This window comes from Ascidiella aspersa, chromosome 9 (genome assembly GCF_963924565.1).
Source record: "Ascidiella aspersa chromosome 9, kaAscAspe10.2, whole genome shotgun sequence".
In the NCBI taxonomy this organism is placed as follows: domain Eukaryota; kingdom Metazoa; phylum Chordata; class Ascidiacea; order Phlebobranchia; family Ascidiidae; genus Ascidiella; species Ascidiella aspersa.
In genome coordinates, this window is record NC_139455.1 from 24,278,410 (window position 1) to 24,304,426 (window position 26,017).

The following is a 26,017-nucleotide window of genomic DNA, read 5'->3' on the forward strand; positions in this document are numbered from 1 at the left end:
CGATCTTAAACAAATTAAAACTCTTTTGGCATTAAATTGTAAATTATTAGTTAATGTCGAATTCGGGTAAACTTTGTTTTCACTTTATTTAATGATTTTACATTTACGATTTTGTGTTTTTTTTTAGTATATTTTTATTTCAAAGCTTTCTTAAGCATTGATATTGTGCAAATATTTACGTTTTGCGTTTTTCAAAGGTTACCAAAAGTCAAGAAAATGCTGCTCCCGAACAGAAACCAGAAGGAACGTGGTTCGGAATTACAGGTGCCCCACCTAAACCACGCCCTCCTAAGGTTGCGCCACGCCCACCAGGACGACCGCTGAGCAAGAACACGCCCACCACAGCGACCAATCAGCGAGCGGCGATCGCAAATCATAGCGAATTAAAGGAAGGTCGACTATTCTCTGTACAATCGACTGAACTGTCAAGCCTTAAAAATGTACCTAAAGCGTCAGAAGTTGATTCTTATGCCAAGGCGCAGATTTCGCCGCGTTTTTCTGCTTCTAAAGTCCCAACAAACTCAACAACAGCTTCAGTTAAACCTTTCCGCACTTTAAACGACTACAAGAAACTACAGAAGCAAGACGCTATTAGCTCAATTCATCAATCGCCGCCAAACTACTCAGGCAACCACCTCATCAATGATGATGTCATCTTGGATGATGACACGTCATCTTCGAGCGAGAGCAGCGATGACGTCATATACCGTAGCAACAGCAGCCTGACAACGCGGCTTGTTCGGATCGACAGCCACGACTCCTTAACGATGCGCAGGAGGATCAGATCTCACCGGAGGAACTCAAGAAGTGAAGAGAGAAGAGCGACGATCGGATCCATTTCCAAAAACGACATCACAAGAGCAGCTTCGAACCGTTCACCGTCGCCCACCGCCGCATCGAACCCGTTCCGGGGCGCATCCGAACCGCAGGAGATCGCTCCTCTTCTGAGCCGCGCTAAGAGCGAGGAGATGTTAAAGCAGGATCTCCACCAAGAGCAGGAGGAGATGATGATCAAGTGGTCGCCTCGACAACGCAAGGAAACCCTCCAGGAGCGAGCTGCAAGGATCCTGGGACTCAGCTCTGATCAACTCGCCGCCGCCAAGAAGAACCGAGCTCCCAAACTCGCCCCGACGGCGCCGGTTCCTAATGACGTCACATCCGAGTCGTTCGCAGTCAGCGTGACGTCATCGATGATGCAGAAAAAGCAGGAGAAGTATCAAGTCCGCGACGTCGTGGTTTCGCAGGAATTGAGCGAAGACGACGCTAGCACTTTATCGATGGACTCCGATGTGGCGCCACCCAACGATCAACCAAATCGATCCAACGGTCCGCTGGGTGGCGCTAACTACAGCGTGAACGTTAGCGATTCGTTGCTTGGCGCAGAAGTGCCTTACACAGTGAAGCCTTACAACACCGCGACCGAATACAAACTGCCAGATGACGTACTAGACGTCGACCTGACGTCAGACGACGATGACATCACAACATCGGGTGATGACGTCAACGAGGGTCGGGCTCGGATCGTGGCGAGTTACTCGAACAACATTTACGCGAACGCGCCTCACTCGCGTCAGTTCAGCGACGAAACGACGACCGAGAGCGAGAGTGTTAGCGCCCGATACCCTGTCGCTCAGGATAGATTGGCCGACGTTCAGAGGTCGATGCAAGGTCAGTTTGAATGCGCCAGTTTTGCACGTGTTTTGGGATCACCGCCAGGATCCTTAATTATGCTTTGTTACACTGCAAATTGCTGACTAGCTATCAAGTGTAATCGATTTACTGTTACAGTAAACAAGTGCAAAGTTTAAAACCAAGGTATTTATTTAAACAAACGTCTAAAGCTTTGCTTTGTAGGTTTTTTAACATTGTTATTAATTTGTTCGAATAGAAAATGTGTCATTTCAACTCAGGTTTCTAAAATTTGAGACATGTTCGTTTATGTGTGCGTAAGCAGAGCAGTAATCGACAAGCAAAAACCCGTTACTGATGCCACAAAGATATATAAGATTTATATTAAAGAAATTATTGGCGCAATTTACATTTTATAATGACATAACGACACGCCCTTAAAACAGTCTAATCGAACTGCGTAATTTAAACGCAAAGTTACATAAACACGATTGCTTGAAACCCACAGGTCAGCATCAACCAAGAGCCCAACCTCGTCGAGTTGTAGAGTCTCCAGTTCCGATCGCTTCGCACAGCGCTCCACTCACAAGCGAGGAACTCGACATCGTAAAGCAGCTGTACAGCAGCGCGGATGAGACCTACGACACTGCGGATGAGACCTACGACAGCGACGCCGCTAGGCGGCGCAAGGTGGCGAGCGCGATTGGCCTTGACCCCCGGCTCATAGGGGGCGGGGGGAAGTCCCAGAACGGCCCCAGGCTTGAACGAATGGAAGATCTTGACATCAAGAGGTTTCCGACCGCTTCTCCCAGGAGGAGTGAGAGGAGCGGGGATGAATCGGGACATTCTCCCGATAACAAAGGTGTGGGAAATTGTTTTGGTTTGAAACTTGAACGAATTAGACTAGGGTTGCCATATATCTCTTTACCCGGATCAGAATAATTTAGCAGATCTTAAAAACACAAGATCTTAAAATATACAGGCCCGAAAGTAGGCTTACAGGTATTCCACAGCGTTGGCTTGAAAGAAGAGGTAACATTGAATAGCCACTACGCTCACCTGACCTGACACCAATGGATTTCTTTTGGGTGGTGTTTTAAAGAACAGGGTGTATGAGAAGAACCCCAAAACAGTAAATTTACTTTTAGACCCAAACCCTACTTTTATAACTGTAAGCCTACTTTTGGCCACTCTGTTTGTATACATTTCGCCAGCAAAGGCACCGTAATCAAAACTCATTCAAATAAAAAAATACTGACGATGCCTTTGTCGTCGAAATGTCGGCTATGCATATAATTTAAGATATTTTAAGAGTGTCTGACCTAAATTGTTAGCTTTGCTAGTGTATGCTGCTGTCACTGATTGGAAATTAGGGTCGACATTTACCTTGCAACAATCAAGGGGATTTGCAATATAACGTATTTAGTGCAACATTTACCCGGGCATGCCAAAACATTTAATGATACTCTTTGCTTGTCTCCGTGTAGGAATTTAGTTGGATACATTAAAATAAGACGTTTGGTGTTTAACAAATGACACAAAATATAAATCAATGGTACATTACTAATGCTTCTACACGTGGTTGTCCAACCTGTTATCAATATGTCTAGAATTTTGCCCTTTTTTAAATTTGCAACCCTTTTATTAAATGCAATTGAGGCTTTGTTTTAGTAGCCTATATAGAATTTTGATTTTCACAATAAAACATTGCTTAGGTGGGCAAATTTTACCAGACTTTAAATAACTGAAACGAAAAACAGTACAAGCTGCCGTCAGCATGCGAAACGTGGTTTCATACTTTAGTTTAATCAAAAAAAGAAATTTATATCGATTTAAGCTGTGCCTGGTGTAGCTGCTGTTTATACAAGTTAGGTATACCCATGACTAAAATGGATGACGTCATTATAACGTGCTAAACACGGGGTTTTTCTTTTTGGGAGTTTTTTGAATAATTCGGGGTATTTTTTAGCAAGCAAACAGTTTTTTTTGTCACTTTTATTTTTAGATTTACTGGTTTAAATGTTCCTAGTGCTCGTGTTTTATTAGCTCAGTTTAAATACCTTATTCGTATACTGGCCTATGTTTGATATACTGGGTTTAGAAGTCCTGTTTTATATCGTTGTTATGGTTTTTAAAGCTCTGTATTAAATTTGAATTGAAGGTTTCGAAACGCTTTATAATCGACTAGACAATTAGTTTGGAAAATTTTTCATCGAGTAACTATGATATAGCGTTGTTTTGTCTAATTATGACCTGTTTTAATCCACGTCCAAGTTCAACCTCCAGCTATTAGGCCCAAGTGTATTTTTGTCTCATTATATCAAATCGAAACCAATACCCAAAACTTGGTCGTTATATTGGTAATTGTGCCGTACAATGTTATGTAAGGCCAAAACAAACTGATCAATTAAGCTGTAGTAATCAATCTAAGCTTTTTTTGCCTGAAAATTAAAATAGAAATTTAATTTTTCATCCTACCTGTGTACCTCACAAAGTAGTTAGTTGTTACTTATTGTTGTTTATTTTCCGTAACTTATTTTGGGTACCTTTAACAAGAAAATGATAATTGTCGAGTCAGACATTGGGGCCTTCACTTGCAAACGCAAAACGAAATACCTAATTTGGTCATCGTGTTTGATTCGATCTTATCGACCTAATCTGTGTAGTTTCCTGGAGGTTTGACCTTATTAAGATTCGATAACGATAAACCTAATCTAGTTGAACGAAGATGGCCCCGTCTTTGCTCTATTTGCTTGTTTTGGGCAAACATTTTTATAAGTACAGTAGTTATAAATTTGACCCACCGGTAAATGCCCGGAGACACAAAACAAACTGTTCATTTCGTCCCGTGCTTGATCGATAACCTAGCACAAGCAGTGGTCAGCATTTAAGCTTGAAATATAGCTTCTTCAAACGCTCCAGGAACATGTAAAATATTTCGGGGCCGTCGTTGTGATTTGTTTGTATTCAGTTCGAAGCACAGCAAAAAGTGTTCGAGTCTGCACTTTGGCTTTAAATACCGCGAGTTTGTAGTGGGATTGTTTAATAACGTTATTGATGTTTGTTAAACACATTTTTTGGGCCAACTATTAAGGGTCTCGTTTAAATTTAACAAAGTTAAAATATTTTCGTTAACAAAGTTAAAATATTTAAGAAATTAAAATCATAATTGATTTTCGTTATGCTTCAACTAATCTTGGAAATATTGACTTCAGTCAGCGAACATAAAACTCTATATGTTATTCCAGGGGCGTATCCAGAAATCCCAAAAGGGGGGGTTCGAATTTTCAACTTAGGGAATTCCCCGTTTGTCCGTCTGACGTTAATGACGTCATAATATAGCGACGGATATGACGTCATGAAATAGCGATTGTAATGACGTCATATGCCTTTCGTGGCGCAACGGTAAAGAAGCGCTCATCTATTTCCAAAGACTCCGTCAAAACGTAAACAAAGCGTACGTTGGAAGATCATTTGCACTTTCGTAGTTAAATGGCCAAAAAGTGTTTAAAAACCCCAAACCCCCCCTGGATACGCCACTGTGTTGTTCTGATTTATATATTTTTGTAAATGACCCCAATGAAAACTAAAGGCCTTAACTTCAAAAAATCGTTACAAAGCGATTTTTAGTGTACTTAAAACAGGATTTTACTAATTGTGCATGTTACGTGTAAATTGTTTTGCAGAAATAACAGTTACAAGGTACTAAATGCCTGTTTAAAAAATTCAAGCGATGTACATCTGTAAAAGTATGGATGTGTTGAAAATCAATAAAGATATGATAACAAATTCATATTATCTACTTTTGCTTGAATTGAACGCGGTAAACATGCAAAAATAAATCTGATTGATTAAACATTTCGAATGTGCATATTTATTAAAGATCTAACACTCAAAAATATTAGTAAATAATACTAGTGTGAACTTGCTTGTACTAACAGAATGTGCAAGTATTGGCGTATGGTTGTTTCTCGACTCGCTCCTTGCATAGCTCAGTTGGTAGAGCGACGGTCCCGGCTTGACCGGAGGTCGTGAGTTCGAACCTCACTGCAGGCCAGTTGTTTTTCTGGCTTGCTCTGCTTGCATCATAGATCGACAGATTCGGCAAGTCTGCGATGGCTTTTAGGTGTACTATTCATACGGAAGCCGTAATCGTTGGTCATAAAGCAACTTCCGAGGGGCTAGATCACAGATGTTATTAAACACATATGTTTGTGTGTGTCTTTCATATTAGTAATTAACTTCTGCATTGTCGCTTGTTCCTTACTTTTATTTTTTAAACAGGCGGCGTTTTTGAAGCGATGCAGTCTGTGGGTTTGGATCCCGAGCAAGCGTGGGTTGTCTCTTTGTGACGTCACTAATCACCTTGTGACGCAACAATAAGTGTTTGTCTTGTGTGAGCCAGACCCCTTCTTCAATATTTGTTACTGATTCACATCGACTAATTGTCGCATCGAAGTTACCGCGGAATATTTTACAAGGGTTATTAATAAACCTTGATCTGCCCTATTTATTAATTGACATCAGATTATTACAAATTAATGTTTAAAGTATAAATGCTGAATTTCGCACGATTAAATATATTCCTCATGAAACACACACACCTATCATTCACTAGTGTTTAGTTTTAAGTAGGCCGTACCTAATTAAACAAACCTTGTTCCAATTCTAATGTTTTTCAATGCAGTCTGTTTCCCTAATAATATTTATATATATTCAGGTACGTCTTGTTTTACTGAGTATTGTTCCCAATATTTTTAAACGAAATTTTCCCCAGTCAACATATTTCTTGCATATTATACGCCAATATCTTCAGTTTCCTTGCAGTTTTATACATTTCGATATTTGTCTCATTACACCAATCAAACACTGAGGCGATTTCGTAATTAGTCTCTTCAATAAAATTTTACACGCACGCACACAGTACATAATTTGACCTTGACAGAACCGACTATTGACCTTCACGAAGCAGATGGATTTGCGGGTGCAATCGTATATTTTTGACAGGCAACTTATTTTGAGACTGAATTGCGGCCGAAAGATAGTTTCTTTAATGCTGCCTCAGGATGACAGTTGGTTTCAGGCAGGGTATCATTATCTTATCTATACAATTGCTCAAATTAAGTGGAAAATGACACGTGATTATTAATGCACGCGACTACACGCAGCTATTTTTAGTTTTTTCATATCTGCCATTTAATAATGTCTTAAAGCGTATAAATTTCAACTAAATAAAAGCCTATAGTTATGCCTTGCGACAGAAGTATTGTCATTCTTTTGAAATTATAGATTTCGGAAAAAAACTCTAGTTAAGAATCAGGGTTTTATTCTCGTAAATGTAGTTTTTACTTGTTTGGGATTTTCTTGACTTCAAAGATGGCTCTTTTGAAGCAAATTAGCCACATCCAGCTTTTATGTTATGTTGGAACCGGATGAATGAATTATCCTAGCACGTCACGTAATTGGTTACCATCACGTGCAAGAAGTAAATTGTAACACCTTGTAACCTAACCTGGCGCCTCTGCTTTGACATTTCCTTGTTTCGAATTGAAACAAAACTCAATTTTACGTTGGCACGTAAAAAACAAAATTCGAGTTATTACTTTATAATATTTATAAAAAACGATAAACTGGCGCAATTAAAATAATGTGAACACGACACAGTTAGTCTACTGAGATTAATACAAAAACAAAACAAAGGACTCTCATCAATATAAGACTATTCAGCAATTATAAATAACCAAGTACTAATTTACATCGACCATTAAACCGCGTCACAAATTCACCAAAAATAGTCGCTCTTTATATCGTAATACTGCTCTTGCCTGTTAAACAACCAATCATGCCATTGCTGATATTACAAAAACGGAATAAAACATAGACGAAATAGAAAAAATAAAAAACGAAAATTGACACGGTACGAATGAAATAATAGATCATACGCAATCCGGATTGTTGCAATCTCGCAGCTCGTACTTTAGACTCTCTGGTTCACAATTGGATCCGTTCAAAGGCTTGCATCTAATTCAACAGCAATTGTTAAATACTAGAAAGGCAGACGTTATAGAAATAGATGCTGGTTTTATGAAAAGGCATATATATATTTGTAGTAAATTCTTTGTTTTAACTAGAGATGACCCATACTATTCGTCTGTAGCCTTAAACCAATACGAAGTAATAGTATCGGTAATCATCCGATACTAGAGTCGTATCGGTGCCGATCCGATACCAAATTAATAGAAATTTCAGTCATGATTAGCAACGCAGCGATTCTGCCATGAAAACAGTAGGTTAGTAAATTGAGCAAACTCAAGCCTCGGTCACATCAGCTCTATCTCTGTGCTAACTGAGACAAATAAACAAACTTGCATTAATAATAAAGACAACAGTTAATTCCCTTGGAACGCAAATCTTCCTATCTTGTAGTATGAGTACAACTTAAACTTTTGGAATGGACCTGCTTTACAGGTCCAGCTTTACCAATAAAAATATGAATACTAGTTCGAATTAATCATGCTATTGGCTGGAGGTTGTAGTTAGACCTAGAATGAATAAAGAATCCATACAGAAGTAGATATCATTTATTGAACGTTTCACATAAATTTTAAGATAATGGTTGGAGGTTGTGCTTAAACGTAGAATGAATATCAAAGCCCATACAGAAGTAGGTAGATGACTGGAGTATTTTGAGATAACGACTGGAGGCTGTGGTTAGACGTAGAATGAATACAAAAGTTTATAAAGAGGTATAGGTAGCACCTTGTGAACGTTTCTTTATACATTTTCAACACTAACCAATGTAGTTTGACTGAAACCGAACTCAGAGCGACTTACTTTATCCTGAACTGGTTGCCTCCACAAGGTGGTTCACATGAAGACCATTCTGTCCAGTGGCGTAAGTGAAGACAATCCTGGGCTGCACAAGCAACCGTTTCGTCTGCTTCTCCATTACAGAAGCTGGTGTCAATCTGTGGCAATAAGACCATGTAATGATATGATATATATATAAATAATACCATGTTTAATACCCCGGTGGTTATGGCCTTTTTTGGAATGTTAATTTAGTTACTGTGTAAAAAATAGAAATTATATATAGAGAGATAAATGGCTGCAAATCTGCATATTTTAACTTTTAAGGTTTTCACTTTATAGCTTTGGAGAGTTGTTAACATAACATTTTTTAAACCTTAGAAAGTTAACTAATATTAAAAACTTGTTTAACGATTAAAACCATTTTGGCGAATGTATACTCAATAGATCTGGCGTTAAGAAACGTTTTCGCAAAGGAAGCTTAGAAAGTTAAAATAATACCATAAACTTGAGTAAACCATATGGAGTTTAATAATTACAAAGTATGCGTAAAGCCTTATAATGTTAAGTAATTTTTCTAAAAAGAAGGCTTGGAATTTCACTCTTTTATGCTATTATATTAAACATATTTGAAAATACATTTCCGTAAATCACATTACGTTAGCCACTGTTGATCAGCATCCTAAATGTTCTGCAGATCAAAATTTGTTTTTTAAAGCAAATTGATTTTAGGGTATATAAGGTTACAGGGCCACGCATCTGCCAGAATGCCCTTTTTGCATTGATTAATGCTGATGTGCAAGATATGCGCCTCTGTACTTAATCACTCTTTAGGAACTTAGAAATTGAAGCTTACCACGCCAGCCGATCCGACGCAGAACCTTCTTCTCGTAGTTAATCCTTCACCACATGTAACAGAACAAGTAGAGTAGGATGACCAAGTACTCCAAGCAAAGAAGTCGGAACCATCTGAAAATTTTTAGAGAGCGAAAAAATGAAATTTTAATTGATTCTTTGTTTTGTACTAATGTATGCTGTACGCCAGTGTTCTATTTATTTGATTAGATGAATTATTTCAATGCACTTCAAAATATATCTTGACTTGACTGTTGGGCATGTAACATGACCTGGGTTTTATAAAATATTTGGAAACACTAGTTATTTACATTTTGGAACTAGTTAGTAAAATTAATATGAAGTCGATTTTAATGTATCGGCTGCTGTCAGTTTACGTCTAACGCATAACCTTTGCCCAACGTCTTATTTATAAAAAGTTATCTCGACTTTTTTAGGTTATTTTGCAAACGACACAACATGACTTAAATGGTTTGCAAATGACTTGTTTACAACACTGCCGAACGATTTAGATCTCTTGTTTAAACTTGAACCTGTTAAGTGCCTGTCATTTTAAACGTACTTTAAAAAGTGCATCGAACAAAACACAAATCTATCGATACTAGACAGAAATCTTAATTCCAACGTTTCGGTTTTGGGACTAAATTATCGACTTTGAGTGACAGTCTAATGAGAGGCAAAGTAGACGATAGCGGTAAAATGACGGCTGAAAATCAAACTGCCATTTTGTATAATAGCACAGCGCATTTTTCTTTAAACGATTAGCGCTAAACGTCGACGTGAATCCATTCAATTTAGAGTTTTTGCGTTTTACAGCTTAACTTCGAAACGTATACATCTACGCAAACTGGGCCAAATAGGCAATTTATGTCTTCCAATAGAACATATTTGTTGACGAAGAAGTCAACATGTAAATGAAATTGAGAAAGAAATGATGAGACGTCAATTTATAGCCAAACAAGCACAATTGTTGTCATGAACAGGGTTTTTTTAAGGTTTGGTTTGGGTGACCGCTAAATAGTTTTAAGAGACCGCAGGTGTTTCATTGAAATACCAAAAAGTCCAAAATTTAGGAAACCGCTGGAGAAATTTGGGGGACCGTTTCGGCCCCCAAAACACCTTAAAAAAAACACTCATGAAAATATACAAAGGTAATATTCTCCAGGTTATTAACCTATAAAACTGTTAAAGTGTTGAGAACCATTTTTTCGATTGTCACTATATTAGTTTCTAACGAATTGAACTTTTTAGGGCAGCAATGACGATTGGATTGTATGATTACATTGATTTGATATCGAATCGGCACCGATGCCACCCTATATTAGACGAGTAGGCTACACTTAGCATCGGGTGTCGGCTCCAATCAGTTCTTATTGTATTACATGTGTATATAAGTTTCAAATTACAGTGTAAGATAACCCAGATTTCACAGCTGTTGATCACGTATGTGTATGTTTCTTTCGTGTGTATATTAGTCAACTAATGTTCAACAACAAATATTTTTGCAACCACTCACCTAAGCATGTTTGCCGGTTACATGCCGATCCTTGATAGGATAGTTCCCTGTACATATCCTCGCACACTCGTTTGTCCAGGGGAATGTTTCGCTGGCCTTGATACTCACAACTTCTAACCCGGCTCCGTTCCCCGCTCCCACAGGTGGCCGTACACGACCCCCAATCGGTCCAGGCGCCCCAGGCCGCCCAGGAAGTGTCTGTGGGTCCCCGACCGGGACAAATACCCCGCCTACAGGCCTGGGTATCCACATAGGTGCCATTGCACATTCCAGGCTCAGCGCGGACCCCGTTAGCGACGCAGAGCCTTCTCCGTTGCTGGACTCCGGATCCACAAGAGCTGCTGCATTCTTCCCAGTTCCCCCATTCAGTGAGGAAGATACAGTCTCGCCTCCTGCACGGCTTCAGTTTAGTGCTGCCGTCCCCACATCGCGACTCGGGTACAGGGTTGCCGTTCTCCAGACATACTCGATGCATGATTTGAGTCCCTTCCTGACCGCACTCAGCCCTACATCTTCCGTATTCGTTCCAATGCCCCCAAGCTCCACACTCAACTCCCGGGCAAAGTCTCTCCTCACGTTCGTCAAGTTCTTCTTCTCGCCGACAAACGAAAGCGTCAATCTTCTTTGTGTTGTACAGGCAGCTTCTGTAGCGAGTCTCAAAATAAATAAAAAAACAATAATTTTTTTAATAAAAGTGGAGAATTTATCTAAAGTTTTGTTTGCTGCATATTGCGTTTTTGTTATTTTGGTCCAGTAAAATTCATATAAAATAAAATTCATATAAAATCGGACTAGTTTAGCAATTTTGTTAGTTTAACGAGTAAGTTGACTTGCTTTTCTATTAACTTGATAGGGATTTTACTTGGGCTTAAGTTATTTTACAAGTAATCTATTTTGGACTTAATTTCAAAATGACTTGTTTGCAACACTGAGTAATACTATAAGTTTTGTGCGATTAATCCATTCTATCTCTTTTGGCAGGTGTATACCGAAAATTCGATGTGCCATATAAAAAATGTGCTTTTGTTGTTGGAAAAGTGCACCTTAACGATATTTCTAGACTAACCTTGCTTTCAAGCAAGTCGGTAAAGATCGACTGAGTTTGGGCAACAATTATACAACAGCAGCTCCTACCAAATTTTTACAAAAATTCCGAATTTAAAGATAATATATATTTCTGTTGACAAAAAGCTTTACGTGTTGTATAATACTTGTAGAGTACAGCTATTGTTTACGTTAAACACTACAGTTTCCTCAATTTGTAGACTCAATTTGGACGTGAATGGTTCTTATAGTATTTACAAAACTACACCCAACTTTAAAATGGTATATCTGATTGCATACCAAACAAAAAGTATTAGTAGCACAACTGAATCAGCTAAACTCACCTGTTTGCCATCTCCGCACGTAGCTTTACACTCCGTCCATTCGTCCCAAGCGGCCCAGGTTATATTGGCAGAAGCACAAGGTCCAAGGTTGCAAGTCTTACTTCCCGTGCCTCCGCTCTGGGGGCACATATAAGTAGGGACGATGCTCCTCACAGAAGCCGGCTCCACACACACGCGCTCCCTCGTTCGACTACCGACCCCACATGAGGCCGAACATGTGCCCCATCCCCCCCATGGACCCCACTGGCCTGGGTTGACCATTTCTATGGACGAGGGGAGCGCTATTTCCCGCGGGGGTGGAGTCTCAGGGGCCAATTCTGTTGGATTGGTTTGTGATGGTGCCTGGTTTTGCTGGTTGTTTTGGTTCTGTTGGTTTTGCTGGTTCTGTTGGTTTTGCTGGTTGAATTGGTTTGATGGATAAGGCTGAAGTGAGCCCGGGTACTGGCTGTTGGTGTTCGATGGATTGGCTGTGTAAGGTGGCACGTTGTTTTGCTGGGTTGCACCAGTTTGCTGAAATAACCAAAGTAAATTTTAATAATAGCTACCAACAGTATATTTTGGTATTCGCAGTGCGTAACAGATTGCGCACGTAAACTAATTTATGAATAACGTGATCTGAAGGTATGTATGTTATTTCAAAACTTCTTCTAAGTTAAAATTACATGTGTTTAGTGGTAGCACCTCAGTGGTATAATGTGTGCTGTCACCGTTGGTCAGTACGGCTCGATAAGGACCTAATGACAGACTGTTTACATTGTGTGTATGAATGTCCACTTGTCTTATATCAACACCCAAGTGTAAATAAAACTTCTAAATCAGAATTACCGTTTTCGTGTGGTAGCACAACAGTGGTATAATGTGTGCAGTTATCGTTGGTGAATATAAATGTTCCAGTGTCTTATTACACCACCCAACTCTAAAAAAACTTCTTCCAAGTGTAAATAACTTTAAGTAAAAATTACTCTTTTCTTGTGGAAGCACCACACTGGTTCACAGCATCCTCGCACGCTCTCGCTCAGATCAGGCATCCCAACTTGTGGAACCCAGGCAAAGGGGCACTCCTGGCTCTGTACGAGGGGTGATGAGGCCTGCTGTAGATGAGCCTGCTGGGGACTCGACTGAATAAAGGCCAGAAGCGCCGGGTTCAGGTTCAATCCGCCGTTGGGGGCGCCACTTCTTAGGGAAGTCCCAGAGGAGAGTCCCTGTGTTGAGAATTGCAAAAGACATTTTTTGCATTACAATTTGTTAAAAGCGGTTGATGTGTTTTGTAGCATAATGGTCGGTATTTCGTTAGACGTATAGAATTAGTTTTGCATCATAAGGACTTGAGAAACTTTGCTAACTTTCAAAAGTTTACATTTAATTCTTTTGACAAGCGCTTGACTTGGAATTGGCTTGCTCTAATAGTGAATTGACAGGAACTTGATTTTTTTTTTCGTTAAAAAAGGCAAGACTTAGACTTAAAAAAAGGGTTCAAACAAACAAGACTTGGATGCTATTTTACAAACGACTTGATTGGGACTAAAGACACTGCCGTTTTGTATTATGTCGCCATTGAATAACTTACAAGTTTTAACGTATTTTATTAACCATTAGCGTATAGCCACTCTATGCAAAATTGTATCAGGTTTCTATTCAACTTAACAACAATATCGGACCTCGATAAATGTTTTAAGCTATAAATGTATTAAGGTAACATTTTGGCGGCTAAAACGATCTAAATTTTACATGTAGCTTTTTTGATGGTCGGATTTGCCCTTTGACAATTTGAATAACTGACAAGTTATAACTCTTCTTACACTGCCTCATTAATTCCCACTTAACCGCGTTGACTGGGACGTGAGTCATTCCTAGATGGCTTGTTTACAGCACTGCCCTATTGTACGTGTCGCTATGGGATTGGTTTATGCCCTTTCTTACGCTGCCTCGTCAATTTCAATCTGGGGAAACCCTCACCTGGCCGGGAGTGTGTGCTCCTGATCTGCGCAGCGAAGATAGGACAGAGGTTTGAGGGAAGATGTTGGGGATTCCAAGGCAGCAGTTGAGGACAAGGCATCGCGTCATGCCGTTCGTACCACTCGAAACGTTGTGGCTTAGGCAAGGCAGGCGCTTGTACATTGGCGCCTGTAATCAAATTGTAATCAATCGGTCTGAACAACATAATAACACTACTTAAGTAATGAGGTTATACAGTGTTGTAAACAAGTCATTTTAAAATCACCTAAGTGCCAGTCAAGTCATTGGTGAAATAACTTAAGTCAAAGTCAAGTCATTTCTAAAACAACTTTAGTCTGAGTCAAGTTTTGTTTTATTAAATAACAATTTAAGTCCTCTAAGTCCTTGTCCAAAAAATAAACGTTAAACTATACTAAAATTGGCAAATTCGTCCGACTATGAGCAATAACTTAAGTAAAATATAGACCAAAACGCAACATATGTTTGTAATGAGTCGGCCTGACAAAGCTATGTGTAATATAATAGGATTTCGATGAGTAATAACAAATTATATGAACAACCCTATGAGTCCATACAGTGTCATAAAATGGGGCTAATGGTTCAAACCTAGATATTCCCACAAATAGAACAACACCTTCAAAAAGAGGAGCATTTAGTATGATATGTTGGTCCATCTTTTGTAGCTTAAAGAATAAAAAAACTAAATGGAGCATGAATGAATTTAAAGTTCCTCACGAATTTTAATTGCACTTTTGCGCAGAAGTTCCAAACAGTTATTTTATACAACTACTACATTTATGACGTAGCGTTTTGTCTCTTCTATGTGTCTTCATGTCCGAAATTTCTTAAAAACAATCGTATTCCGCACATCAATATTGCGTGCACGAAAATGCAACGAATGACGTTGGACAAGTTTAATCCTGCAATGTGCTGTCAACGTAATCTCGCAAAATACCGCAGTAACAACAAGCTGCGTGTCAGGTTCAACTCGCTGCACCGAGTCTATAATGATGGTTTGTAAACGCCCATCTGATCGTGGCATTTTGATCGTCAAGTTAACATTAATCAAGTTGGGCGATTGCCATTCGTTGTAAAGGCCGGCGACTGAAAGTGGATATCATTTATGCTAACTTTTTAATATGTATGTTAATTTTTTATGCATCACCGCCTCTGTAATGTTTAACATGTATCGGCATGGAATTTTAGATAAGATTTTAATGCACACTATCCTTCGGATAACTTATAATTTCCAGGTACTTACCTACATTATAACCTTGTTGTAAAACTAATTGCCAAGTTATAATATAAGAAAGTTTAACATGCACGTATTGGTGTGAAATTTTGTATAAGACTCGTATGCACACTATCCTTCGGATAACTGATAATTTTCAGGTATTTACCTACATTATAACTTTGTTGTGAATTAAATGTTACAATTGCAGAAAGTATACCGTGATGTGTGTATATTTTTAGTGCGACGTGAGCTAAACACGTTTGAGAACCTCTGGTTTTGGTTTCAGATCCTTTAACAAAGGGTAGAGAAACGCCTAAGAAACTCGCAGAAAATGAACATAAAACAGTTAACTACATCTGCCCTAATCCTTAACCGCTCAGATAACCAGAACTTCAAAAGGGTCACATCCGTGCGCAAAAGGCGTCACTCCCAATCGCTTAACAAGGCACATGATCATCATTTTACCTCGACTGGCCATTTCCAAACTATTCGATCGCCCTAGGGCGAAATACAGCCCTAACTGCTTAAGTAAGTCGACCCTAAAATACGACCACTGTACTCTTTATTTCTCGATCTGTGTAACAAGTTATCTTTGCCGCAAACCAGAGTTTGAAACACAGTAGGCGTGCATGCATTGCGTGTAGTTTGAGGCAGCATGTTCTAATCTAAAGCAGGGAGGTATCGTTATCACCGAGTCAATTCATTGATTTTTCACAGTGACAAATTAAGATCTAGAATCAATTGATAAAAATCTTGGCGCTGGTCTGAAATTCTACAACATTTTCGTCCGGGGATTTATATTGCTAACATCATTTGGGCTAGGGTGCGATTTAGCGGTTGTGTTCGGTTTAGTTAAGTATTATCATTATATTAATTCTCCCCTATTTGGTTCTTCCTTGCAATTTAAATTTTAACAACTCGTTTTGTTGCTGTAAAGCGGTAGGGTTCCAGACCAGTCCCAAAACATTACATAAAAGTTTGCATTTAAAACCACCTTAAAAATCGTTTCAAAGGTCAGTACTATTTTTTGCTGTTGAGCGTCAGCATCTAATTTCAATTTCAAGGAATTTTTGCTTGGCGAGTGCCGAGACGTTAAAGGTCTCTCAGGCATTTTAAGCGTCGTAATAACTCGCAAAATTTATATAAGCAAATTCACTTCTTGATGAGACGCGCATTTTCCTCTGCTAACAACTAAAGCATTAAAAATTACAGTCATTATTTAAAACGTTTAGTCTACTTAAGGAAAATACAATTCTTTAAACGAAAGAATCCCATGTTTTTGGCCACGATTTTTAGCGATGCCTTGGTTTGCCACAACGTATGTAAAATGAACGTTATCAAACCTGTCCATCGCTTTGGCCTTTAAACATATAAACATGCAACGGAATGCAACCTTTAATCTACTTTTGAACATGTGCACAATTCATTTGCAAAAACAAAATTTTGAAGATCATAGAACGTACTGGGATGAGTGTTTATAAAGTTAGTATTTGTGTCATTTATGTGACAAATCTTAACAAATACCCTATTATTTAAAATATTTTCCGCCGCTACAAACTTTTCTTTATTTATGCTTGATCAAAATTTTCATTAAATGGTTGAAAATCACAATTGAATCTGCTCTAAACATACACAGTGTTAAACCTGATATTTTATGAACACTATACAAAAACTTTATATATAAACATCAGCCATAACTGTCTTGAGCTTACTGTGTTGCACTGTGATTCCTGAGGCGTGTTTGCTTCTAGTTCAGGGTGCCAAGCTCCGTTGTTTGGCTGAAGGTTCTGTGGGTAATGACAAGACTGCGCTTGGTCGTCGAAGCAGCAGTCCTTCAGTCGGCACTCGTCTTTGGTTATATCTAGTGAAATTGTAGGATGTATATAACAGTATTACATTTAGAACAAGGTGTGTCTAACGATATACGAAACAATTAACAAGAGATTTCCAGTGTTTTAAACAATTTATTTAGACTGAATTAATTTCCAGTGAAGTTATTTGTAAAATATCTCTGTCCAAGTCCAAGTCTTTTTGAATAAAAAACGTCAAGCCCCAGTCTAATCCACCAAAATCAAGGAAGTAATTTAAACTTTATCCTACTGAGTTAACGATCACAGTCGGTAACGGCAACTTTTTTAAGACAGCAATTTAACAACTATAGGAACCACAATCAACTAAACCGCAACAAGCGCCCATCCTTTCCAATTACAAGCCGCGAAAAGTAGCTAACACCTTTGCAGCATTTGACATTACGCTGTAATTCTGACCGCTGTTTGAACATATTACCAGGGGAAAGGCGTGGTTCTACTATTTCGGCAAACAGACACCATAAATGACTATTTTGGGGGCACATAGCTCGTTTAAGAAGCCAGGTTCTCTTCAGTAAATAGTGGCTCACTTGTGGTCTGTAACATCATATTGTATAGCAATCAAAAGGACATCACACTTTAGTTTGACTGTTGTAAGTATCCTACGTAACGATTTCCCCATACCGACAAACTAAGAGTTAACTAAATCGATGGCTTGACCACACTGTCAAACATAGTGATATTAAACAGAAACTAAAAGGAATATAAGATGGCGATTGGGATTTTCAGTAGTTATGATCATATTCATTTAGGCAAGACTTTGTACACTGCTTGTACACTTTGACTGACAACCAATTCAGAAAAAAGTTTACAACTGGGGAAAATCAAACGCATGAGCCATCAAACGTATCAGCCATTACCTTGCCACCCGCATAGAGGTCCACGGAGGCTTATAATGTTGGAGAAGGAACACATTCCAAGCACGTCGATGGTCTGCGAAGTGTTGGCAGCCCTGAAGAAAAACAACAGCACCGTACTGCGCATCACCGGGGTCCACAATTGCGCAGTCGGGTAAAAGGTCTTGGCCATTTGCCTGCGAAATAAAGAAAAACATGAATTTAGGCGGTTATTAGGCCGAAAATACAGGGTAGAAGCCAAGGGGGCATCAGGGAAACTGTAATTGTGCCTATTATACCTACGAAAATGTAGGTAACATTTTAAACGTTTCGAATAACTCTTTATTCAATTTTCAAGCTATGTTGAAAAATTGATACCTACTTTTGTATGGGCTTTGATATTCTTAAAATGCAAAACATTTTCGCACTTCGCACATACCCAATCTATCTATTTGTTTCTTTGTGTTTGAAAAAAAGCTGTACTTTTGATCAACATTGAAATGATAAGTTAAAGCAATAGCGGTTAACTGCGTTTCAAAATAACTAAACTACTTTAGTTGTGTCGAAATGACTTCTTTACAATTGTATTCTTGACTTTTATTAAACGTTTACTGGAACGATCTAAAATGATTTAGGATTGGTGCAAAAATGCTATAGTTGCTTTTGTTTCATCAAAAACTTTTGACTTCCTAAAAACAGTCCGTATTTTTAGGAAAAGGATGGGTTTAGCCTCTCACTACCCGCCCCCAAAACAAAATAAGGCGCTGGTCTAGAATCCTATCACAATTTCGTCCGAGAGTTTAAATTACTAGCAGTATTTGGGTTAAGGTGCGAGTTGGCGTTTGGGTGGTCAAGTATTATTATTATATTTGTTCTCACATATTTATGCCTTCTTTGCAACTTCAACTTTGACAACTCGTTTCGTTGCTAAAATAAATGTGGTTTCGTGTTAAAGAATTGCAGACCAACGCCCAAAATAAAAATGTCCTCATATTCTGACCTGTATCCTTGTGCAGTTGGTCCATGGTAGCATACGGGGACTCCTCTCATATATGTTTCGCCGAATATTAATCTGTACTGATGCAGATCCTGGTCGAAACAACAGCTAGGGTCACGCATGCATGCGTTCTCGATCGTGCTCGACTGGGGGAACTCCCTTCCACATTGCGTTCTGCAGTCAAAATAAAACTTTTTTTAAGTGCGCGTGCAACAGTTTTAATGGCGTAAGTTTAAATATGAAACAATAATCCGGATTGATATTGAATTGCAAAGTTCATCAGTTAATGTGACAGAAGTGATGCTTGAATTGCTTCTCAGTCACATTAACTGAAGGTGATACAAGTTCGTATCGAAACGTCTTTATCAAGATGATGTCGATCTACTCGACCTTTTTGGCTTTGCAATTCATTATCAAGCTGCATAAACCAGATTGATATTACGAGGAACGGATTTAGTGACTATAGATTATACCTGTACAAGTTATATGTGGCGCAAAAGTTATTGCAAAAGCATAGTGTGTGTGGCACCCAAACCCTTCAATGAACCCGTTATAACAAATGGAACAACTTTAAATAAATCTATTTTTTAACGATTAGGTTTTGGGTTTAAAGTCTCTTTTAGAAAAACCACGAAACAAACCTTTTAAAATACCAAAGTAACCGTGACAATTTCAACATAGCAATTCGTTTACCACGGCTAATTTTATTTAAAACTAAAGTTGTGGTCAACATTTGATTTACCGGCGATAACCTGACCGCTTTTACATGTATTACTTTTAAATGTATTTGGTTTATTTTTGTATTTATGGCCTAATAAGAATTCAAGTTACTAATGTGTACAAGCAGGGTTTTTTTTAAGGTTTGGTTTGGGTGGCCGCTAAGTAGTTTTAAGAGACCGCAAATGTTTCATTTAAATACCAAAAAGTTGCAAGTCCAAAATTTGGAAAACCGCTGGAGAAATTTGGGGGACCGTTTCGGTCGTGATGACACATTTAGCAAACACGTAATGTACAGTTGACTTGTACAGTACAAATCAACTGTACATTACGTGATTGCTAAATGCGTCATCATGTAATGGCCAGGAATCAATTCCATGCAAATGTATTCTCGGTCGTGCGTGTAATCTTACATCAGTGCAATCAAGGAAAAGACTGCTGGTAAAACGAACGAAACTCGACGGGTTCATATATGGTTAAACATGGTTTTGTTGTGAAATTTTATGATCGATGTAACTGAATCATAGGAACTACAAGATCCGGCCGGAAATTTGGGAAAAATTCTAGTTGGTTAATCTTAGGATTTTGCAAAACAATAAAATCATCACTGAATATAAAACTCCACTAACCTGGAAACAAAAATGTTAACTACGTAAATGCATTTTCTTCGCATATTGAATCCGTATTATGTTTCTAGTATTCCTAAGCCTATTTTGTAAAATACAGTTTTCCAGGGGAGTCCTGCGTCTAAACACACCATCCAAAATAAAAGTTTGGGAAACTTAAACGATTTTAAGGTATTTTTTTAGCTTGGCTCGAATGGATAAAATCTTTAAGTATTACTCATCCAACCTAAAACTGTAACAAAATAAACGAAGTGTGTTAGGATCGTGGGGCTACCTCTTTATGACGTCACGTCTGAAAATTTTTTCATGCCCTGACCCGTAGTCTAAGGAAACAACTTTTTGTGCATTTCAAGTTTCACTTTAGTAATTTATATATAATAAAACAATATTATAATATATACCTGTGAAACAAGTTATTTTCGTCCTGCTTACCGTAGGCCTTTTACAATACATTACCCAACTTTTAAAATCATGAAACCGAAATAAAAAGTAGAGACATGAAGTGTCCCAGCTCAAAAAAGTTGAAAAACCCCGACTTAATGCTTTTTTTGCAGCCGGAATATACACGTGACTCTAAGAAGTCGATACACGGCCAAACCCGGGACCAGCTCAAACGCTTAAATGAACTCATTTTTTTACAACCAGCTCTAAAACTAGCACCTGCACAACCCCTCTGCATTTTTGAACGTCCCAAAGGCTTTTTCCCAAATTTCCTTGAAAAAAAAAATTGGATATCGGAATAACAAAACAAAGCATCAGACATCGACACCAAGTTACCCTGTGTTACCTGTGACAGAATGGGACCCTTAGGGGACAAGCGTTGGATGATGGGGTAGGGGTATTCACCTGTTGGGGACGGCTCAGCAGTTGCTGCACAAGAAAACTCTGCAAAACAAACAAATAGTTTCAATTATCTTTTAAAACGATAAGATTGAATTCTAAAGGTAAAGATTATCTACAACAAATATTGTTTCAAAAAACAAAAATCTTTCCGAATACAACAGTATAGACTTTCTTGTCTCGGTCAAAATCAGTCACTATAGGTTCTAGTTTAATGAATTCATTCGAAATTAAGAGACTGATGAAGCCGTGATTGGCGAAATATATTTCTCTTTTATAAACTAGAACCTATAGTGACTGATTTTGACTGAGACAAGAAAGTCTATACTGTTTTGCAACCATTCGAAGTCATTGTCGTCATTAATGTGCATTAGGACGACGAGATATCTTCATTTTTACATATTCAGTTTGCATCTTTCCGAATATTGCGAGATTATATAGCATTAGTCGAATTCCATTCAAAATCGACCCATTTTTATAACCTTTTCCAAAAGAGATTAATCAATTGTATTTAATTTGTATGTCACAAGCAAACGCTCAACTACGTTCTTGTGTTTTCGTTATTTTCATGCGGGGACATCATACATTTGATTTTACATTTGTATGAAAATCAAGTTGGTTTGCTGATATCCTCCACATACGAATCTAAAATGTCAAAAAATATGCTGTTGCTGACAGGCGTATACCAAAAAGAAGCACTTCCGGCTATTTTATCCAATATATACAGACTATTTTCCACAGAAAATCGCCAATAAGCACAATCCTGCTAAATAGATAAATCTTGGTAAAAACATAATCCCACCTAACCTGCTGAACAATTGTTTAATAAAGACTACATTCGTGGTAAAAAGATACCATCAAAACATATATACATTTTTATAGTATAGAAAGGCAAATCTTTAATTTAATTTGTAAAAATCAAAACAAAAATGTTGACAAAGACCCCCACATGAAAGATATAAATGATATTTGCATTAAAGTTTAGTTTAAATATGTTACTTCCGAAGGTTAAGGTCAATTTTGCAAAACTATTTATCACTGTTTAGAGTGTTTGTAATTCGTGCCAACCAACTTGTGGGGCCTCGTGCAAAACTATTTACGATTCGTTGAAAACGCAGAGACAGGCGTGTCACTGGATTTAACCATAATCAGCATTAAGAAGATATCGCCGATCATCGCTACACATGTTTATTGTCAAATAAATGAAACGCGCTCAACACGTTTGGTTTACGTTCTAAATCTGACTTTTCAGAAACCTGGAAATAACCTGTGCTCTGTACTGATATTTTCAGCAAGAGTTCAACAACAGAAAACTTTTGCGATTTTAGAAATTTAGTTTAGTTTATACTAAGATTTTTGTTTGCCTAAATATACAGGATTTCTTAAATGCCTTTATCAATTTCATCTATTTTGTAACGTCATGCGGCATAGGTTCAAATCGAGATAATTTTTGTCAAAATATCGGATATCGGTATAGGAATAAACAAGTATCGGGCTTACCTATTTCCAGAACTTACCCCAAAGTTCGGTGAATTCCCTGACTGCAGCTGCTGCTGATATAACTGTGCGAGGGGGCTGTTGTTGTTATTATTGTTGTTGTTTTGGTTGAGCAAGGCGCTCAGCGGGTTCGGTTGTAGGTTTGGAGGAAACAAGTTGGCTAGTTGGCAGTCAACGTTCGCTAAAATAGAAGTAAATGTATCAGAGAAGTTCAGTTTTTGCAGGGAAAGTTACGCTGTGTGTGGTCTGACGCATTAAAGTTGCATCATTCTATTTTCAGTTGAAAATCAATTGTAAAAGAAGCTTATTGCCACAATCGCATTTACAGTATTACAGGGCACTGCAAATCTAGAGATGAAAAACTAATCGCGAAATCTTATGGAAATTGCGTTATACGCATTGAACCCAAATTGTGTTATTACATTCAATAAAAGAAGAGAAAACACAAGTTATTTACTCTAATTTCGTCCTAACGGTAATTCTAATTAAATCAAAAAGGCTGAAAACGATTCCATTTTTGCCTTACTTTTGTAACAGGGTGTTTGCCTTGAAAATTTAAGGGAATTTTTCAGAAATTTAAGCACATCTCGTATCAGTGATGCTGTGACGATTTACGCCTAAAACAGCTTGTGTAAAAACTGCGGGAATTTCCATGTCACGTCAGCAGTAGGGCGCAGTTGAACGCTTCGAAATCGTGGACTGTTAACCGATCGGTCGCTTTGTAAGTCCTTGAGTTTAATTGGCGTGTCTTCCGCACTTAGAAATTAATATAGGCGTGAAGCGGGCATTTATAATAAGCTTTCCATCTTAAAACCGGTGTTGTGACTTGGCTGCGGTCAACTACAGAAGAAGCCGCTACAATGTCACAGATTGATGGGAAGTTAAGGACCTTACGACCGTAAAAGCAAGGTTTGATTAACCTTTAAACGAAATAATCACGTGCTTAGGATACAAGGGAGGGGGCATCACAGAAATTTAAATAGCCATTATCAAAGGAGTTTCATCAAATAATTCAAGTTGGTCAGACGACTCAGGCCCTTAATTTAAACGTTTTTATTTTGTTCTGTATCATCATAAACCTCTCTATAAATAAATATGCTGTTGCTACCAGGCATAGTATATTTAAAACAGGTTCCTCTGGCAATATATATTATTTTCTACCAACGTTTCGGCTTACTATCCGGCAAGCTCTCTATAAATGTTTGTAGGTATGAGAACTATTTCCAAAACAAAAATCATCATGTATATTAATCATAACTTGATCCTTAATTATGTTTTGAATGACACATATAGGGCACCAAATTCCTAATTTGTTAGGGCCTCTAAAAGTCTAAATCCGACCCTGCGTACAGGTGACAGAATTCTCCCAAAACAGGCCTCTAAATTTAGATTTGGTTGAATAAGGCGACACATTTGCTTCAAGGTCTAATAATTTTGTTCAGACATTAAAGTCCTGATATTACTAATTTGATAAAAGAGGTACAATTTTAAGTGGCTGTAATTTGAAACCTGTGACACTCCACTCGGGCATTTCCTAGTTTAATCAGATCAATATTGTTTATTAAATCTTTTAAAGTAACCCACTAATGTTTTACTGGTGATTTTTCAATCATTATTTGATTTCGTTATTTTCCAAAGTAATTTCAAAATGTGATAAATATCAAAATCAAAATGATCGAGTTAATCGACATCATCAGTATATGCACGTTAACTGATGATGATACAAGAACGCAACGAAACGTCAAGATGATGTCAATTTACTCGACTTTTTGGCTTTGAGGTTTATTATTAAGATACTTTACACAATCGTGCACAGTGTACCTAAATTTAAAGAGGATTTTGAATCCATAAGTTTTATCAGTGACAGCGATTAAAACAAACATAATAACAAGTGACAACATTTCCCTAGTAGCGCTTAACCCCGGCACGCTTTCGGAAGTTCGTTACGTAAGCACGTTCACGTTGTGACGTCACAAACCAAACGGCGCGATCGTTTTTTTTTTGTGGAATTGCCCTGAGCGAAATATGTTTGTCTGCTTATATCTTCGCCTTATTTCGCCCTTCACCGCTAACGCTTCGCTGGTAGGACCGTGCAACGTGATATGGCAATTTTACAAGGAACACTTTTCATGGAAATAAGCCTGTTTAATGACGTAGAACGACTGAACGATTTTCACGGAGTTGGTGAATAGAAGTTACCGCGAGGCGCCAATACGCAAATAAGTTCGGTTTAAATATCCTCCATGTTAACATTATTTTAGTGTCATTAAACCCCTTAAACGCTTAAAGGACCAAAATTTAAATAAACAACCCCATAGAGTGACCAAATAATTCAAACTCCAGTTAATGTTTAGAACTAAAGAGTCAGAAATCTATACAATACTTGGATTTAAAGCGTTTAAAAAAGGCATGTAATACCACTATAAAACTCAATCTATTGTAATTGTGGGTAGTTGCGCACAATTTTAGAAAACACTGCTTTATTATTTTTCTTTCACAAAAATGTCAAGTCAAACTATAACGACTAAAACTACACAAGAAAGAAACCAAAAAGACTACTTCTTTCGGTGACCAATAAAGTGAAATGAATAGCTTTAAAATGGCAGCATTTTCCATCTAATGCTAACTTAATCAAACTAAACACTAAACTTACCAAGGTTGAAGAACAAAATAATAAAGATAAGTCGTGGCCGCGTTACATCTAGCCCCATCTCGACACGACGATATAAGTCCAATGTTATTTGACACTCAAGCGTTCTTTCAGATTGTGAAGCGGCACACCTATCCACAAGTCATTTAACGTTTATTTCGTGACGACCGATCATCAAATGCTGGAGTGAATACGGAAACCTGTTTTAAAATTGAAACTCGTTAGGTGCCTTACTTCAGGCCTAATTTGCGCTGGTGGATTTAACAGACTGAAATTTAAACAACCCTTTAGTTAGAATATTATTATTTGATTGGTGGGTTAATTACCCGTTTTCTTTCTTTTAGGATGTGCTAGCAAATATAAGTTATTTTAAGGTACACATCGAATTCTATAAGCATTTCCCAGTAGCAATCAATAAGTGAACACTAATAATTTAAACACATATATGACTACTAGGATGATTTAACGATTAAAAACAAAATTTGCTTCGAATTTCCATGGTAAATCTGCTAAAATACAACAAAAACTTGTCTGACTTTGACCTCATAGACTGACGTTCGAAATTTATCACTTTCGGACAATCAGTTTCAATTTATAA

The 26,017-nt window shown here is 37.9% G+C and overlaps 2 protein-coding genes across 2 annotated transcripts in view; one reads left to right on the forward strand and one right to left on the reverse strand.

Annotated features, from left to right (window-relative positions):
• LOC146133850 (uncharacterized) overlaps positions 1–2,571 on the forward strand; it is a 142,775-nt gene extending 140,204 nt beyond the window's left edge. Inside the window, exons 12-13 of the mRNA XM_083397839.1 lie at positions 198–1,668; positions 2,138–2,571. Of these exons, the coding sequence (XP_083253965.1) occupies positions 198–1,668; positions 2,138–2,571 (1,905 nt within the window). The remainder of the gene's footprint in view (positions 1–197; positions 1,669–2,137) is intronic.
• A 4,697-nt stretch (positions 2,572–7,268) lies between these two features.
• Positions 7,269–25,572, reverse strand: LOC146134554 (uncharacterized). The gene is made up of 13 exons (XM_083397316.1): positions 25,423–25,572; positions 22,790–22,950; positions 21,220–21,317; positions 19,093–19,263; positions 18,117–18,289; positions 17,101–17,249; positions 14,155–14,322; positions 13,161–13,400; positions 12,199–12,708; positions 10,811–11,465; positions 9,296–9,408; positions 8,464–8,597; positions 7,269–7,650 (listed from the first exon to the last, which is right to left on the reverse strand). Exons 1-13 carry the CDS (start codon positions 25,478–25,480, stop codon positions 7,566–7,568), a joined length of 2,715 nt encoding a protein of 904 aa, XP_083253442.1. The 5' UTR covers positions 25,481–25,572; the 3' UTR covers positions 7,269–7,565.
• Between the last annotated feature and the right edge of the window lie 445 nt (positions 25,573–26,017).

What these genes read in the sequence shown, in the direction of transcription:
- LOC146134554 (XM_083397316.1), bottom strand. Translation starts at nt 25,480, where the DNA reads ATGGGGCTAGATGTAACGCGGCCACGACTTATCTTTATTATTTTGTTC. An exon ending in TAACCGGCAAACATGCTTAG is followed by an intron (nt 9,409 to 10,810) that starts GTGAGTGGTTGC and finishes AAAAATTTTCAG; the next exon opens with ATGGTTCCGACTTCTTTGCT. An exon ending in GGCAACCAGTTCAGGATAAA is followed by an intron (nt 7,651 to 8,463) that starts GTAAGTCGCTCT and finishes CTGTTGAATTAG; the next exon opens with ATGCAAGCCTTTGAACGGAT.